Source organism: Episyrphus balteatus, chromosome X (assembly GCF_945859705.1).
Source record: "Episyrphus balteatus chromosome X, idEpiBalt1.1, whole genome shotgun sequence".
Taxonomy (NCBI): domain Eukaryota; kingdom Metazoa; phylum Arthropoda; class Insecta; order Diptera; family Syrphidae; genus Episyrphus; species Episyrphus balteatus.
The window spans coordinates 2,907,298-2,927,022 of NC_079138.1; the positions used below are offsets into that span (position 1 = coordinate 2,907,298).

Below are 19,725 nucleotides of genomic sequence, written 5' to 3' on the forward strand. Positions count from 1 at the left end.
ATTTTCACTTTATTGCGTGATTTAACTTGTTATCGGTCCCTCTATCCACTGCTTCGACCCCAATCATCCACCTGTTGCCTAAAAGCCTAAAATATCAATTTCCGTAGCACGAGTTCCCATAAGATTGCATGCATTTCCAAAACTTTGAAGCCGTTTTTCTCAAAACTACAATTTTGCAGATTCGTGGTTTTGGCGTTGTACCCACGATATTTTCTAAGCTTGAAAAAGCAAATTTTCAAGAGTCGTTGCTAGAATTTTTTTCAAGCACGTAGGTGAAGGTGGCCCGCCAAGGTACAACTTAATGAAATGTTAGTAACTTAAAGCCATTATTTGAAATCTGAAAAAATCAATCTGTTTCTAGCCATCTCTTAAATTTTGTTTATATTTCTTTAAGAAAAAAGAAACCCCATTTCAAAAAAAGAATTAACCTACTGAAAACGGGCAAAATGGCCTACTTGACACCTGGCAAAATGGCATAGAGTACCATTTTCATTTTGTTTGGAAAATATAATTTACAGAGAGATGTCTTGAAAAAAAAAAAAATAAATAAATGGGCACAAAAATCATGCAAAACATTCCGACTCCGAAAAGCTAACGAGTAACGAGACGAGCAACCAATGATTCACAGAAAGGTCTGAGGAGATTTAGCACAACTTTAAGCTCTTTGACTATATTTTGCTTTTACAGAAGGTATGCTATATTACCCCCGGGAAAATTTGATCAGTGAAGTTTGAAAATGAAATAGGTACTTTTTGGAACTAAAAAAAATATGAGAGCTGTTTTGAAAAACTTTTGAAAAGATATAGAACATTTTCCTCAGCGGATCTTTTTTGGCCACTTACAACAAGTTTGAAATGCATGTAAATAAAAAACAAATACTTTCTTAAGAGGCCAAAAAATGTTTTGGTAGCTTTAAAAACGACACAATTTGATTAACAAAAAAAAAAACATCATTAACCCTCTGTAGGCACACCTCTTTTTTGCGAATTTGGTTTATACTTTTTTCATGTCGCTAGAACTTTTTTCGGTCTCACTATTTTATAGAGAATCATATATGAAATTGATGTAGAATTTTCCGAGGAATCCGAATATTGTATTCACAAAAATGTACTTTCACCCTTATAAAGACAGTTTTTTGTGACCAGATTTTATTTTTGTCGTGGCCAAATTCGCACCCGTGTGCGGGTTAAAACCATGAGTTCCATTTTGCAATATTATTGAAAAAAAAAAAAAAAAATGTTGATATGCTATATTTAAGTAATTTATTAATCAACAGCAAGAAAGAAAAAACAAAACAAATGACCAAAACTATAAACTTTGTTTTTGAAAAAAATCATATTTTTTTGTTTAAAAAAAAAAAAAACTAAATAAGTTTCTTGTTTTTGCTCACAGTCAACACTCTCTAATTCAAATTCCCTTAAGTCAAATTTCACTCTCACTCGAATTGTTTCACCATTTAACTCGAACCAATTTTCGTGTTCCGTGAGAATTTGACTTGAAAGGAGTTGACTGTGCTTAAATTTTGATTTACATTTGTATGCACTAAATTTTTGGTGAGCCATTCAAAAATTAAGAAGAAAAACTAAGTTCAACTTGATAAAATTCCGGATTTTTGGAAAAAATTAATAAAAAAAATTCTACAAAATTTATCTACTACTTCAGATAGAACTGAAAAGAAAAGCCTCTCTTCTCTAAGCTTTTTTATTATTTTACAAAAAATCCTTCGGATGCTGCTTGCCGAATTTTCGAGGCATTTAGAAAAATGGGTCCTCTTTGTCGCCTCATCTTCTTCGCAAGAAGTTTAGTTAGCATATTTTGCTTTTGCAACATGTTTCAATGTCGAAATACTCAATTCTCAAGCTATAGTCTTATTAAAATATTTAAGCAGACAAAATTTTGTCAAAGTTTTTTTCACTTTTAATTTTAAGGCCGCCATTTGAAGTTGCAGAACTTTGAAGTTTCTTCCGTCATTTTAAAACTCCATTATCCAGTTGATGCAATAAAGCAATTTCAATCAATCCTAAAAAAAAAAACTTTTAATAATTTAACTTAATTGTTTTCCCATATTTGTATAATATATATTAGGAATTTATTTATTTGTATTCTTTAACATCAAAATTATATACCTACACATAAAAAAATTCATTTGAATATTTAATAATATAATTGTAATTGAATGTAACACTTTTTAATAAGAAACATTTAATGTTTATATACATATAATAATTTTTTTTTTTTTTTTGTATTTTTGTTTTTTTTTTTTTTTATATTTAGGCATGAAAATTAATACTATTCGCTATCTTTGGAACCACTTTCTGTTTTTTTCAGTTTATCACTTTCTTCCTCGGATGAGGCATTTTTTTTTCTCATACGATTCCAGGACTGAACATCGGCAGTGCCATAGATTTGGAACATGGAATAAGTACAAATCGCTATTATACATGAAACCCAGAACACCTGGCGCCATTCGTCTATTGACCTCTATAATAATAATTAAAACAAACACAAAAAAATTGTTAAAATAAACAGAATTTTTGTTAATTAATATGCGTTACATGATAAAGATATATAGTAATTTAAAAAAAAAATTACCTCATTAACAACAATAAGTCCAGTAATAACAGGCGATAAAAACGAAGCAGACATATGTATAGTTTGTGCAAAAGCCAAAACTGGCCCAGCTAAATTAGGTGCTATATCCACAATACTAGCCATTGCACCAGCATAAGAAGCTGTCACAAATGTCACAGCTATAAACCACACAACCAAAACAAGTATTATATTATCAATATAACCAATAAATAGTAATAGAACTCCTGGAATGATTTGCGAAGCAGCCGTAAATAATTTACGAACATTTGTCAAACTCATTATTTGCTTGCATACGAGCTTATCAGCGGCATAACAAAAGAACACCGACGATATATATGAGCATAAAAATGGTAAACCGGAGAGTAGTCCATTTGATTGATAACGCAAACCGAGTATCTGTTTCATAAAAATCGGTCCGGACAATATGAATTGATAGTGTACCCATATTCGGCCGAATGTTGTTATACCAATTGCCCAAACTGGTAACGATGTAAATATACTCTTCCATGGCACTCGCATCCCTTGGGATTCTTTAACTTCACGGCTAACATTCACTTCAATATATTCGAGTTCGCTAGGTGAAATTCGTGGATGTTCTTTGGGGCTATTGAAAGCTAACAAATACCACATTATGCACCACAGCATTGCCAGACTGCCAGTTGTGTAAAAAACATATGGCCAGCCAAAATGATCAATTATAAAACCGCACAACGGGTAAGTAAGGCCAATACCAATGCTAAATCCCTGAAAGCTAGACATAAATCGACTGCGTTCGGCCAATGGTATCCAAAATCCAACCAATGCATACATAGCTGGCCATGTTAGACCGGAGGCAAAACCTTGTATTGAACGTAAAATAACAACGGCAATGTAATGAAAATCGGCAGCATATGGTATTAGGAAGCTGCAGCAGCCTGTAGCAAATTGTGACCAACCAAATACTTTTTTTGTTCCAAAATATTGGGTTGCAATGCCACCAGCTACCTGAAATTAATTAAAAAAAAATACAAATAGAAGAAAATCAAAATTAAAAAAAAAAATAGATATTGTTACTTGGGATAGAACATAGCACCAGTAAAATGAGCCTAAGATCGCGCCTTTTGTTGTTGAATCCCAGTCATACTGATGATAGGTAACATTTTTCTGTCAAAAAAAAAAAATAAAAACAAAAATTGTATATTTTGAGAATATCATGAACAAAAAAAATTCAGAAAAAACTAAACTTGCTGATGATTTTTTTTTTAAATTTATTATAGGATTTATACTTTTAGAATTACAAATCCGCACAAGTGCGGTAACATCGCGTTGGCACTGCGGTGACGCTGCGGGAATTTGGAATCCTTTGATTTTTTTTTTCGTGCAGCGTCACTGCCCAATGTATGCAGTAATATAAGGCTCGGTGAACCCATGCGTATTTTTTTCTACGAGATTTAATTCTACAGGAAATATGAATAAGTGCGGGAACGCTGCGGCAATCTATTGGTCTTGCGGTGCAATGCGGAAAAAAACTCGCAATCACCGCAGCGTCAACGCAAGACCAAAAGACTCACGCAGCGTTCCTGTGGAATCAAATGGCGTAAAAAATGCATGTGTGCACCGGACCTAAGAGTTAAGTGAAAAAAAAAACTGAAAATGACTGATTTGCGATAATAACTCTTTTAGAAAAGTAATGTTTGGAGAAAAGAGAATTATTTCTGTCAAATGAAATCAGGAATTTTTAAAAATACCAATTTTTTTGACAACCATAATACAAAGTCTTTTAATTGCATATTCAAATTAGTTCTCAAATAACAAGTTTTATCAGAAATATTGATAAAATTGGACAACGATAATATTTGTCAAATATCGTATTGATAACACTGGTTTACAAGGGTTTTGTTGCCGAAACAAAAATATACTTTTCTGAAGGTTTTTGGTGTGCTGAACTCGAATCCAAAGTCAGAAACAACTAATCAGCTCCCGTTTTTGAGATATTACCGTTAGAAAATGCAAAAATACGTTTTTTTTTTGTAATTCTTCGGACCTTCTTCTTTTGTATAAAGAAAATTGTTTGAGCATATTTAGTAACGGTTTCTATAAGAACTGTTTTTCATCTTTCGACACCTGTTTAAATCTTTTCAATATCTTTTATATTGCCCGAGATATCTCAAACTGAAGTAAGTGGTTTTGGCTTCATATATCATAAAGAAGATAATGACGTTATACAATTTATAAAAATACCAAACAACTTAGGATATCTCGGGCAGTAAAAAAGATATCGGAAAGATTTAAACAGATTTAAAAAGGTGGTAAATAGTACTTATACTAAATATGATCAAAAAATTTTCCTTATATAAAAGAATAAAAACGGGAGCTGATTATGCATTCGTACAAAAAAAAAAGTTGAGATAACATTTTTCCATGACATTACGATGGTAGAGAATGCCAAAAAATTGGGTCCCGGAAGTCTGTCTGTCTGATGTCAGTCTGTATAAGGAGCTACAGCCTAAACGGATGGACCGATTGACTTCAAACTTGGTATGTAGCATTTTTTTGGAGACTCTCCAGAGGTGTTTTTGGAATTAATTTTTTTGGACCAAAAATAACGGTACTTGTCATATACCGATTTTAGTAAAGATGAAATTGCTCAAAAACGGCTCCAACAATTTTGGTTAAAAAATTCAAATGTTAATTTATCTATCTTTTGTCTATCTTTTAATGAAAATTTTTTTTTTTTTGAAAATCATTATTAACGGTACCTGTCATAGAACCGTTTTTTTTTTTTTTCAAATCCGATTATCTCTGAAACTGCTTATTCGATTTCAACGAACGACTAATTTAAATATAAGCCAAAAATAAAATTTCGAAAAAAATAATTTTTGGATTTAAAAAAAAAATTTGAAAATTTATTTTTTGAAAAATCAAATTTTCGAAAACGGGATATTGAATTTTTTTGAAATTTTGTTTTTAGATGTTGATTAGTGATTTCTACAAAATGGCAAACCAATTTTATTTTAAAACTTTTTTTCCAAAAAATTATTTATGAAAAAATAGTTTTTTCAAAAAACGGCTCTAACGATTTTGAAAATTTTTTTTTTCTAAAAATGCATCTTAATATATCAATCAAAACTGCATACTTGTTTTGGAGGGCAATTTGATTTCAGATTTTATTTTATTTTTTTAAAAAACGAATTTTATTTTTTTTTTTTTTCCAAATTTCTATATAAAAAGTCTTAAAAATTTAAGCAACTTTAATTCTAAGAGCAAGTTCGTGCTACCCAGTCGTGCATTTAATTTTTTAAAACAATAGTGGAATATATTTGCAATAATTTGAATTTTATATAAAAATAAAAAATCATATTTTTTTTATTATAAAATTAATTAAATAATGCATTAAAATAAACTAAAACTCACCTTATTTTTAAATTTCCCATCGAATCCATCGATGTTGGTGAAATTTTTGACGGAACGGCTATTATTTGTACTTGTTGTGTTTAAAATATTATTAAAGTTAATATTATTATTATAATTATTATTTTCATTGAGAAACATTAAGGAATTGGTATTCGATTCGGAATCATCGAAATTGGAATTGTTATTTAAATTTGAAAAATTATTTTGTAAGTACATTTGATCTGTAAAATTTTTAAATGAACTTTGTGTTGTGACATCATTTGGTATTGTTGTAGTTGTTGTTGAAGTATCATTTGCACGAACCATTGCTACAAGAGCGAAATTTATATCATTTCGCATCATAAACGAAACTAAAAATCCTGACCATGACAAAAAATAAAGAACCATTCGAGATGGAACTTTGGCTGAAAATAATAAGGATAAATTTTATTTTTTTTAGTTTTTTAAATTTATAATTAAAGTTTTATTTACCACCAAGTGCATAGCAGAAATTAGTTTTTCGCTGATGAATCAAACCATCTTCGGGGGAGTACATTATGATGGATTAAAGTTAGGTTGATGAAGATCTTATTTTTATTTTATATAGGTATTTGTTTGTTGTTTGCAGGTTCTTTTTTTATTTTTAATGAAAACGCCAAATATGAAACAAAAAAAAAAAATAATAAAATTACATTTGCAATTTATTTATTTATTTTTATCTTACATGTAATTTCTGTATGATCCTTTATTTAAACCGACCCAATGATAAAAAAAAAGGATGTTTTGTTGGTTTTTTTTTTTTTTATTTTTAAGTATCTTATGCGTCAACTATCTTTATTTGCCAGGATGATAGTGAAGAAGTCTTTGATTCCAAAATATTGGTCTTTTGTCTTTTTGTCATAGTTCCTCTTCACATAGACCTCATTTAAAAGCATTGTGGTCCTTCTTGTCCTAAATCTGAAATAATTAAATAAGATAGATTGATTATAATATATTTAAATGAGTCTCTTTTTACTATAAGAAAACTCACATAAATAACTAATTTTTTTTTTTTTTTAACAGAAAAAAAAATTAATTTGAAATAAAACAACTGTAGCAGTCGCAGTGTAGCTCTTCAGAAATAACTTTTTAAATCATTTAAAGCTCTTTACATTGTGCTAACATACATTTTAGAAAAAAATAAAATACACACACAGGGTTGTAAAAATATCATTTGAACAAAATGCATTGGAATAATAAAAAAATTGCATTAAAAAAATGAAAAAAATTGCATTAAAAAAATTTATTGGAACTGAAAAATATTTGCATTTAAAAAAAAACGTTACAATAACCGAAAAATGTTTACATTGCAAAAAATATTTTTTTTTTGTAAATAAAAATATTGTAAGAAATTCGACGAGTATTAAAAAATAATATTTAATGCACACATTTTGCAATGAATTTTTTTTCAATGCAGAAAATTTTTTAATGCAAAATATTTTTATTTGCAATAAAATTTGTATTTTAAATGCAATTTTTTTTTCATTTGCAATATATATTTTTTTTTAATTTGTGATAGAAAACAAATGAATTAACAAAATGATTTTTTACAACCCTAGTCACACATACACTGTCAGAAAAAACGCAACATAAAATGTAATATGGTTAACGTTGATTTAATGTTGAAAAAAAAAACTAATATAAAACATACATATTTAAATTTAAATTGAAAAATTTAGAAAATTAGAAAAAAAAACTGTTCAGAACTCAGTATTGAAAGTTTTTAGATTTTTTTTCAACACTTCTCCAATTATTCTAACAAATAAATATAACGGATTAAAAAAAAAATCAGATTTCTGCAGAGATCAGAAATAAATCTCAACCTTTTGAACGGTTCCTTAATAACTCTTATTTTTGTCGCCATTTTCAATAAAGGTCATAAAATAACCTTTATTTTTAAAAAAGAAAAATTTCGGTCAAGGTCTGAGAGAAACCTTTATTTCGGGTTTTTGGATTTTTTTTTTCAAAAACCCGAGAAAATCGCGTTTGAAAGTTGGGGTAAATTTTTTGCTCGAAAAATCCCCGAATCGTTAAACGCTCCTGGAAGCTAAACCGCTTGAGAGCAATTTTTGGGAGTGATGCCAAATGATAGGTTGTGTCATGGGCCTACGCCCTACGCTTTGCACATTGTCAGATTTTTAAAAAATCATCTTCCATGTTAAACCGCCACATCATGCCGATTTTTTCAGAATCGGGCTTAACTTTTTTTTTACCTTTAAGTTCTCCCGGTTTGAGAACGCGTGCACCTACAGGGATGGGAGTTGTACCCAAATGTAGGTTAGAGTCCCCGCTACCTTTTGGCACCAAACAATTTTTTTCATTTTTAAACGAAAAGACATAAAATCTTGGGTCTAAAGAACTTTAAGAGTCTATTTAGTTCATACATTATTTAATACATAAACTAAGAAAAAAACATCCTTTTCATATTTATTTTTGCAATACAAAGACATTCTTGACATATTCGACATTTTCCTTTGAATTGACCATTTTTGATTTATTTTCAGCGAAAACACTTAAAGGTTAACCTTTTCCATTTATTTTTTACTTGCTCTATAGGGCAAGTATTGGTTTCGTGTAGAAAAAAAAAATTAAGGTTTGAATCAAAACCAACATTACGATGATGGAGAATATCAAAAAAGTGGTTTTCGTCATGCCGTCCGTCGGTCTGTGCGTGTGTGCGTCTGTGCGTCCATCTGTACATCCTAAACGGATGGATGGATTTGCTTGAAACTTGGTAAAGATGCTTTTTACGCTATTCCGTAGACCCGTTTTTTTTTTTATTTTTTTAATATCACCTTTTTAACGCATATCTCCCATATAACGTTTTCGAGGTATTGCAACTTTCTCGAAAACGGCTCTAACGATTTTGATCAAATTTGGTATACGTTATAGACTTATGGATTCTAACAAAACTGCGTTTTTAGTTTTTCTCAAAAAAATGCGGAGAACGGAAATATGGCGTTGCCGTTTTTCAAAAATTGAAATATTTTTTAAGTTCATAAATTTCATCACAGCATTAGTCAATTTTATTAAAAATTTACAGACATCATTTTGAAGTATAAAATATAAAAAAAAATATTTTTAAAAACATTTTTGAAAAAAAAAAAAAATTTGAATTTAATTTTTAAACTTTCGATTTTTTTTTTTTTTATTTTTTTCCAATAGATATTTAAGATAAAGATACTGTGAACTACAACAGCAAGTACGTGAGACCCAGTCGTGCATTTTATTTAATAAACTTTTCAAAATACATATTTTTGTGTAAAATCATATTTTTGAAAAGCTGTTTAATAAATTCTTTTGAAACTTTGTTTTTTTTTTTTGTGGAATAATAGTTTCTTAAGAATAGCATACCATTTTTTTTTTGTTTGAAAAATACCTCCTTAAAATTTTTTATTTATTTATTTTTATAAATTGCAAGAAAAAAAAAATAAAAAAATATTTTTGTTAATTATTACATTAAACGGCATACCTTATTTGGAGATTTTAAAGAAGCGTTTTTTTTAGTCCTTTTATACATTTCTAAGACACTTTTACCATAAAAACAAGAAAATTAATAAATGGAAATTTGAATTTATGCATAAATCGATCGAAAAACTAAACAACAAATTTTTGTTTTATTTATAAAATTATATTAAGCTCAATCATATGGAAATTTTAAACTAAACAACCAAACTTTCCCATAAAATCAAATCACAGAAACAATAATATTTTTAATAGTTCATGTCGTTGCGTTACAAAAACTTCAACTTTGAAAACTTCAACTTTTCTAATAACAGACAACAGAGGTTCATTTAGCAGTTAGAAGCTTCAGATAATGACATTTTTAATAAAAAAAAAAAAAATTACACAAAACTCCACTTAACACAGTACAACTTAAATACCTTCAATTTAACTAATCTAGAATGTATTTAAAAAAATAATTCAATAATTAGCACGTTTACCATCAAGTAACAAGTTATGAAACATTCTCTCTAATGTTTAAGTATATCTATAGTTTAACGCTTAGTCTTATAAGACCAAAATTCGACTAAAACCGAAAAGAAAACATTGCGGATAGTACCTATATTAAAAATGGAACCAAATAGAATTTTAATAAGACCTCACAGTATGAATGTATGTACTTTGTTCGTAAAATCCATATGTTTTGTGCAAAGGTTCACATTATATTTTGCCATAAATTGATTAAGTTAGGTGACTTGCCATCATAGTCATGAAAAACACCTTAAAAATAAATCTAAAACAGCTGTTTTACCAATTAATTTTTTATAGTAACGCAGTGGAGCAGAAACTCAGTTGTAAATATCTAATTAGCTATATCGTAACTATGAATCTCTATGAATCACTCTTAAATCTGTTTTCATAAAAACTCTGTAAAAGAATAACAATAATACAAATTTCGTCCATACTTATCTCACAAATGCGGTAACTCAGTGGTCACGCAATTAACACTCTCGCATTATCTTTCAGTGACTTTTAAACTGTTAAATTTGTCCATAGCTTATTTCTTCTGACCAAACAAATTCTAATCAAACTGAATGATGTACCTACATTAAATTTAACCACAGTAACGTTAAGTTTATTTTCACATGGTAACGCAGGGCAGGGTAACTAAGATTTTATTTCTTGGTGAAGACACAATGGAAAACATTTTTAATTATTTAAATATTATGTGAATAAAGTTTTTTTTGCAACAATGTTCAAGTACACCGCCCGTATATCGAGATATTATCAGAAATTCTCTGAGTCTGGCGTCTAGGACAGTGATATTTTGTATGAAAAGTAACTGCGTTACAGCTTTTCGTGAAGAATTCAATCAAAATTTTGGTTATATTCTATTTTGTTTTATAAGTAAATATTGTGTTATTTATGACCCAGTATAGTTTTTTTCACTAATTTGTACTGTTTTTTCTTATTAAAAGACAAATTCAATCAAAGGGAGTAATTTATAGGTATCAAATAGTATAAAGTAGTAGGTAGTAAAGTAGTTATGTGTACAACAATTTATTTGATTGAACAATATAATCAATTTAATTAATTCATGCAATTAGTGGATTACAATTATTTTAATTTACACCTTTGAGAAAATAATTTTAAAACTATGAAATTAGTTATGATAAGCAAATAAAAAAATAATAAATAAGTAGGGGAGAGGTGCGGACAGTGAGACACCCTTTTTTAAATTGTTATATCTTAGAATGTTATCAAGATAATTTAACGAAACTTTAACGTCAGTTTAAGACATATTTTATCTTAATGTTGCAAAAAAACTTACAGTTAAAGAATTAATGAAAGCATCACATTGGACTAAAATGTAAAAAAAGTCAAAACGTCTCACTGTTTGCAAAGGGTGCGATCAGTGAGACATTCTTAGGTGAAAAAAAAATTAACGAAAACGTCAAATAATTAGGTAATTGACAAGTATATAATTAATTAATTTATGTTAAAAAAAAATTAAAGAAAAAACACTACGAAATCATATTGAAGTCATGCTAAAATAATAGATTTTTTTTTAAATCTTATGTCTCACTGTTTACTTTTTGTCATTTTTCGGAAAAATATAAAATTACAAAAAAAAAGAGAAGGAATTGTAATTACATGATATGTATTTTTTTATGAAAGTACATATAAATATAATACATCTGTAAAAAAAGTTCTGTCCACTAACCAGATTTTTTCGTGTTATACACTCTTTTTATAACACTCCAAAAACTACTTTCACCTGATTTTGTGTGATATTTTACGGTGTAGGAAAATGGACAACTTTAATTTAGTCGGGACAAAATTAAAAGACGCAGACGGGGAAATAAACGTTTTGACCCAAACTAGCGTTACTGTGCTTATTTTCAGGAATGAGAAAAATGGATTGTCTCACTGTTTGCACTGTCTCACTGTTCCCACCTTTCCCCTACTTAAATAAAAATCAAACAAAAGTTTTTAAAATTCATTTAAAGTGCTAATTAAAGACATTAAATTCTACTATGTGTTTTGGACTACACCGAAAAAAAAATTTGATAATTACAGCAAATTAACATTTTTCAGTGACAAAAGTCGTCCAACAATTAAAATATCAATTTTGATATTTTATCATATCATTTTGACATTTTTTTAATTTCAAGTGGGATAGTGAAAATTTCACTTTGACAATTAAAATATCATTTTGACATTTTTTTAAGGTTTAAGTGGATAGTGAAAATTTCACTTTGACAATTAAAATATCAATGTTGACTAGATTTTACGTTTTAGTTTATTATAATGAAACCTATTTCTTTCCTTTTCATTTTTATTATTTTTATTATTTTAAGAATTTTCTTTCTTTTTTCAAAACATTACTGAAAGGAAATATTCTTTACAAAATAATGGTGATATTATTTTTTCTATTATAGGTGATATAATTGTTTTGTTATTTTTTTTCCCAAACTATGTGAAGTAAAATCTTAGTGTCGATCAAATTTTCTCAGTAAATCATACATTTTACTTTGAAAAAACACAAAGCGCCTTTAAATTAGTACACATTAAGAATTTTTTATTTAATATTTTTCAATAATAATTTGGAATGAGAAATTGATATGAAAAAATGATAATAAAATATCAAAAAAAAATTTAAAAAATGTGACATTTAAATATCATCCTGATAATAAAAATGTTGTTTTAACATTTTAAATATCATAAAACACATTTTATAGAGCATTTTTGGCTGATATTTAAAAAATGTTAAATTGATATTGTTTTTTTTTTCGGTGTACTAACTAAAACTAACTAAACAAAGTAGAATTTATTTTACTTAAAAAGATCACACAAAAAGAATTTTTGAGGATATTAATGCTACTAAAGGAGGTGTCACAAAATATTAATTTTATTTTCTCTTAAGAAGACAGAATATCAAGGATAAAAGTAATAATTTGATTCCCCGTTTTGTAACTGCCAAAATTTAATAACTAATAACTGCCGATCGGATTTAAAAGGATATTCTTTTTTGAATTATATTTCATGTTCTCCAGCACTTTACGTCCATATTCAAACAACCGACAAAAATAATATTCGCAAATTAAATTTCAAAAGTCACATTGCTTGAAGAGTGCCTAACACGCGTGTTCTAGTTAGCAGGTTTTAGATTTTAGACCTAATTCAATAGCAATATAATTTATTTGCATTTATTACCATAAACTGTATAATTATGCATTTTATTGAACACTTTTTGTCAACGACTTTACACCATTTGAATTTTATTGTACAAAAATGAAATACAAATCGAATAATCAATTTCAAAGGCGCGCTAAGTACTGAAACTAAAATCGCAACTTTTCATAATTTTTATAAACATATTTCTTGTTTATTTTATTATTTTTTTTTTTTTTTTTTCAATATTTATATTTTGATTGGATTTCACTCACTGTGTTGGTTTGGTTTGTGTCAGAGTAGCGCCAGAGTTGCTATTAACAACTCCCTGATGATTGTCGCATATGTATTTTTTCTATATTTGTCTGTTGGATATGTAATATATCTCCTCCTCTATTTCACAATGTTATGAATTACAAATGAAACAATAATTAATTTTGTGTCGTTTACTGCATTAAAAAGTATCTATAGGTACATATACTAGGGAGATAGATACACATAAAGTGCTATTTATTTTTAATATTCTTTGCAGGAAAAAAAAAAAAAAACAAATAAAAACTTGTGTCAGAAAATTAAATTTTAATGAGTTACAATTTTTTTTTTTTTTTTTATTTTTTTATAATAAATTGAACGTTAAAGATAACCAATTTGGATTACAACAACAACAATACACATCCAACAGACAGCTGAGACAGAACCGCGAATTATGATGGATGGCTGATTCAAATTATTTGTTCAGTTGATAATTAAACGGCCTGACCGGTTGCGCTATCCTATTAACTAACAGGAATGTTATAATTGATTGGGGCATATTTATATGAACTCTTTTTTTATTTATCTTTTATCTAATATCTAATCAGAAGAAATATTTGAATGTTTTTTTTTTTTTTTTTTTTTGATTGAGTTGTGGGTTACAAAAAAGTAGGAAATATGATGTATAGCAACCAAATGATGACAAACAAAACCAATGAATGGGCTATGTCATGGTCATCCAGTAATGTTCTTACTCATATAAATGATTTTGCGATTGTAATTTTTTTTTCATTTTACCATTACTTGTGATACTAAAGGTCGTAATAAAAATCGAACTCGAGATAATAATCAGTAACGACATTTATGATTATAAAAAAACAAAACGTAACGAAAAATGTGGGTCACGCAATTCGTCTGGTTCTGTACATAATTCGTGAAATAATTTTGCTTTAAACTTGACGGAAATGTTATCATTTTTCTAATACTTTAGTCATTTAATTTTGAAATTGGCCCACTAAGGTAAAATAGAGCCCTCTTGCTAGGAATCAAATAATAGAATATCAGTTCAGAAGGTTTTAAAAATGAGCCAAAATACTATGTAACGCATAAAAGTTTATCCCTTTAGTTGAATTTCAACTTTCGCATAAGGATAAACATGCAAATTAGTGGGAAAACTATATTGATTTATAAATAAAACACTATTTTGATTGAATTCTTTGCCAAAAAGCGGTAAGATTGTGGTCTATTTAGGTAACGCAGTTGGTGTTCATACAAAATATTGTTGTCCCAGAGAATTTCTCATAATATCACGTAGAAAAGCTTTGTTTTTGAACATTTTTGATAAGGTAATGAGTTTTCAACTTTATTCACATAAATACTATTTAAACAATTAAAAATATTTTCTTTTTTCTTCAGCAAGGAAAAAAATCTTAGCTACCAACAAATCTAATGTTACAGTAGTTTAATTTGTGTACTCTATTTAGTTCGTCTTGTTTAAGTCATTTCTAATGTTAGCATTTAACATATTAAATATATAATAATCATATCCATTGGCCAGGAGGAATAAACTAGAGAAAATAATAGCTTCAAAGTCAATGAAAGAGAATGCGAGGATGTTAACCCTTTCGGACCCAGCGTTACTCTCATGTAACATATTTTTAAAAATTCGTAAAAAATATTCCATTAAATATTTTTTTAGGTTTCGATGGCTTAATTGAAAGATAATAATGCCTAGTTACTGGATTATTACAAAAAGTTACTCAAATATCATACCTTTAATTTTTGTTTATAGAAAAAGGGACTGAAAAATTCACATTTTTTTCTTTTTTTTTGCAAAAAAAAATTTTTTATATATGGTCATAATTTCGAAAAAAAAATATAAAAAATGTTAATCGAGAAAGTGCTTTGTTTTTTGGCTTAGAAGAAGTAGCATACATTATTGTTCTATAAAATATTATTTTCTCAGTTGTCCGACTTTTTTTGGTGGTCGTAGGCAGTGCATGTTACTTACATGCAACAAGAGAGTAACACATTACTTTAGCTATTTATTATTTTAGAAAATAGCTTTTTGCTATTCATATTTCTTAGTTGTGATGTTTTTGACACGATGATACTTAAAAAACATTTTTTAATATTGATTTTCATAGCTTGGGTTCGAAAGGGTTAACATATTGCGTGACCACTGAGTTACCGCATTTGTAAGATAAGTATAGACAAAATTTGTATTGTAATTGAGTGACATATTTTTTCAGTTAAGTATGAACTTTGCGTTATAGTTGTTTACAACTCTGCGTTACTGCTTCACTGCATTACCATACAGAAATTAATAAAGCCAATGTTTAAGATCTATTTTTGCGTTATTAAATCAACAAATTTCATATAGTTGATCAACTTATGGTGGAGCGTTACTATAAATACCATACATTTATTACAATTTTAAGAGTGACAACATTTTTGTTCAATTAAGTTTATATTTGCGTTATAGTTGTTTACAACTGCGTTACTGCTTCACTGCGTTACCATACAGAAATTAATAAAGCAAATGTTTAAGATCTATTTTTACGTTATTAAATCAACAAATTTCATATAGTTGATCAACTTATGGTGGAGCGTTACTATAAATACCATACATTTATTACAATTTTAAGAGTGACAACATTTTTGTTCAGTTAAGTTTATATTTGCGTTATAGTTGTTTACAACTGCGTTACTGCTTCACTGCGTTACCATACAGAAATTAATAAAGCAAATGTTTAAGATCTATTTTTACGTTATTAAATCAACAAATTTCATATAGTTGATCAACTTATGGTGGAGCGTTACTATAAATACCATACATTTATTACAATTTTAACAGTTACCGAAAGTAATTATTTGAAATCAATATAATCAAATAAAAGAAGAGATTTGGCATAGTTGAACGAAACCTTTTCACAAAGCTATGGATAATATTAAACATTCATTACATACATACTTAAAAGTCTAATGCGTTACTTTATGTCATCAGTTTTTTTATGGCATTTCTGACTATATTTGGACTTTTGATTATTTAAAAATTTCTATGTTTCATAGGTAAGTACCGATTTATGTTATTTTTTCCCTCTGATTTTGAAAAAGTTGAAATTTTTCAAGTTAAATTTTTTGGTAACGCAATGATATTAAACTATTAGGAATATTATTGTTACTGTGATTTACATTGTTTAGTTTATAATTGCTATATGAGTGAACTTAATATTATAATTTTATAAATAAAATTAAAATTTGTAGTAAAGTAACGCATTTGTTTAGTTTTTTTATCGCTTTGTGTATTAAACTGTCATAAATATAGAAATATCATTACAAAAAATTGTTGCAAACTTCTTACGTTTACGTTCCTGCTCTTCTCAGTTGCGTAACACCCGTAACTAAACAATCTGTTATGCCATAATGTCTAACTTAAATGAATCTTCAATAAACACTATGCAGACACATGGTAACTTTTGTTGTTTTAAGCAACTTACATCAGAATGGCACCACAGTGGTAAATTTTGTAACTATGTTTCCTAAATGCAATTTGTATAGCTGTAAATTAACCTTTAGTCACAAAAATAAAAGTTCTGACTTCATCAACATACAATTTTATGCATTCTAACTTTTAACTCATCACAAACAAAAATATAACAACACTGCCTCTTGTCAGTGTCACACTGTTTTTTTTGTTGAATATCATCTACGAAGCAATAGAACTTCGTTTTTCTTTGTTTATTAACAAAATATCTATACGGATACACAGAATTGATAACCTTGAAACATTCAAACGAGTCCAACAACGTGTCAAATAAAAAGTAATCGAAACGTGCATCATCATCTAAGGAAAAGGCCTACAATCAAAACATGACCAATAAAACCGTTTTAAGAAGGATGGAACGAATGAAGCAAAGAGAATAATCTATACATATATTTTTTTTTTTTTTTTTTAAATTTTTTAAATTAAACATTTTATAATAAAAAAAAAAAAAAAATTAAAACAACTACGAGTACTTAAGTTTGTTTTTTTTTTTTTTTCTTTTGGTTTTTGTTTATAAATCGGAAATAAACAGTACAATGAATTAAGTGCAAAGTTCAAGGTGTGATTTTTTTCTAAACAATAAGTAGCTTACCTCTCTTAATCCCTGGACATGAGGAATTTATAATCAAAACTAGATTTGTTTATTTAAATGTTGCTGTTCCTGTTGTTTTTTTGTTTTTTTTTTTTTTTGTCTGATTCTTTTGTTTATGCTTGCTTTTGTTGTTCTTTCACAGAGTAAACTACTTTATTATTTGACAATGTTCACAAACAGAAATTCTAAACTTTATAACAATAGGTTTAGCAACGATGGTTCTTTTTTTTTGTATCGTTATGTGCGGTGTGTTGTGATATCCAAGAGTTTGTGCTGAATAAATCGATTCACGAAAAAAAAAAACAATCTAGCACTCTTGTGTCAAATTTTGAATGATTCCAACCCACAAGTTCAATATTACTCCAAATGATGCAAGCAATATTGAGAAGAATGAAATACAAAAAAAAAAAAAAAAAAAATAGGTATTTTTTTTTTTGAAAGAAGTTTAAGTACTAATTTAAATAAAGATCACTTAAAGTTTCAATTTGAGTTTCAAACGAAGAAAAAAAAAACAAAGCCAAAAAAAAACTAAAAAGAAAAATAAAAAAAAACGTGAGATGTCGGATTTTTCTTATTTTGATATTAAAGTTTCGTTGCACGAATGGCACCACACACACTGTTCACCAGCACCACTCATCCTCCTTTGAAAGAACACACGACTAAAAAAGTACTCGGAGAGCTTGACGATAGAATCAAAATGTGCGAAACAGCGAAAGTAAACTTCAATGACAGTTTTATTTTTTATTTTTTTTTTTGGTCTGTTGTGTATTAAAATACCGCCCCTATGACCACTAAAACGCCTCAAAAAAGGGTTGCCAGGGGTTGAAAATGTCGCAGAAAAAAAGTTTTATTTTTTTTTATTTTATAAAATGGAAAGTCCGTTTGGTGTCCTTTATTTCTCTCGATGATACACTTTTTTATAAAGAAGAAAATTAGACACTTAGTTTTTGTATCAAGCCAAGTTCTTTAGCAAATATGGCACAACCCATTTAAAGACAGGAAACAAATCAGGGTATTTTTGGCAGAAACTTCAAACATGTAACATTTGTAGAGCTTCTCTTAAACAACCAGCTACTTTGCATAAGAAGTTGTTGAGATATAGAGCTGCAAAAATCACAAAAACAGCTACTGACATTATCGATGAAACTTGATGATGAAATTTTCTATTCAGGGGGCGTGATAACCACCGATTTCCGCTGGAAAATTATCAAATATTTCAGAGAACTTCTGATTTTATTGTTAAGTCTTGAAACCTGCTAGAATCGTAGAATTGGTAATTAGTGTAGGGAACAATTTTTTAAACTAAATATTTTCACTCCAGAGGGCGTCATGGTATCCGTCCATTTTCATTAAAAAAAAAATTAGAAAATTTTTTATTGGCAATAAATTTTTTTTTAATGCAAAATATTTTTTTTTTAATGCAAATATTTTTCAGTTGCAGTTAAATTTTTTTAAGGCAATTTTTTTTTTCAGTTGCAAAAAATATTATTTTTTCATGCAATTTTTTTTTTAAATTAAAATACATTTTTTTTTAATTTTTAATGGAAAACAATAAATTTTTTTTTTAATGCAAAATATTTTTTTTTTTGAATGCAAATATTTTTCAGTTGCAGTTAAATTTTTTTTAGGCAATTTTTTTTTTCAGTTGCAAAAAATATTATTTTTTAATGCATTTTTTTTTTTTAATTAAAATACATTTTTTTTTTAATTTTTAATGGAAAACAATAAATTTTTTTTTTAATGCAAAATATTTTTTTTAATGCAAATATTTTTCAGTTGCAGTTAAATTATTTATAGGCAATTTTTTTTCAGTTGCAAAACATATTATTTTTTCATGCAATTTTTTTTTTTTAATTAAAATACATTTTTTTTTAATTTTTAATGAAAAACAAATGCATTAAAAAAAACGATTTTTACAACCCTGTATGAAACACATTAAAGTACCTTACACAGTTACAAATACATTTTGTAACATTTCAATGGACTAAAAGTTTAAAGAATATCTATTTTGTAAAGCAACAACCCTGAATGGAACCCTCTCATCATCCACCATGCCATGCTCGCTTGAACACAACAACTCAAAGCAGCTAACGTGCTGCGGCCGGGATGATTATTGTTTATTTTATTATTAAAGTTTTTTTTTTTTTTGCGACAACTTTCTGTCCTGTGATATAGTTTTTTTTGTTGTTGTTGTTGTAATTGTTGTTGTTGT

The 19,725-nt window shown here is 27.8% G+C and overlaps 1 protein-coding gene across 4 annotated transcripts; it reads right to left on the minus strand.

Moving 5' to 3' along the window:
• Positions 1-2,043: 2,043 nt before the first annotated feature.
• On the minus strand, positions 2,044-18,203 carry LOC129920558 (sialin). Of its 4 annotated transcripts, none has more exons than XM_056001880.1 (7): positions 17,514-18,203; positions 6,689-6,921; positions 6,457-6,595; positions 5,986-6,389; positions 3,646-3,735; positions 2,593-3,576; positions 2,044-2,481 (listed from the first exon to the last, which is right to left on the minus strand). In XM_056001880.1, the coding sequence occupies exons 3-7, from the start codon at positions 6,518-6,520 to the stop codon at positions 2,290-2,292; spliced, it is 1,734 nt and encodes a 577-aa protein (XP_055857855.1). In that variant the 5' UTR covers positions 6,521-6,595; positions 6,689-6,921; positions 17,514-18,203; the 3' UTR covers positions 2,044-2,289. The 4 variants fall into 4 exon arrangements, with proteins under 4 accessions (XP_055857855.1, XP_055857857.1, XP_055857856.1 ...); XM_056001882.1 differs by lacking the exon at positions 17,514-18,203 and adding an exon at positions 13,398-13,584; XM_056001881.1 differs by lacking the exon at positions 17,514-18,203 and adding an exon at positions 13,165-13,294.
• Positions 18,204-19,725: the final 1,522 nt, after the last annotated feature.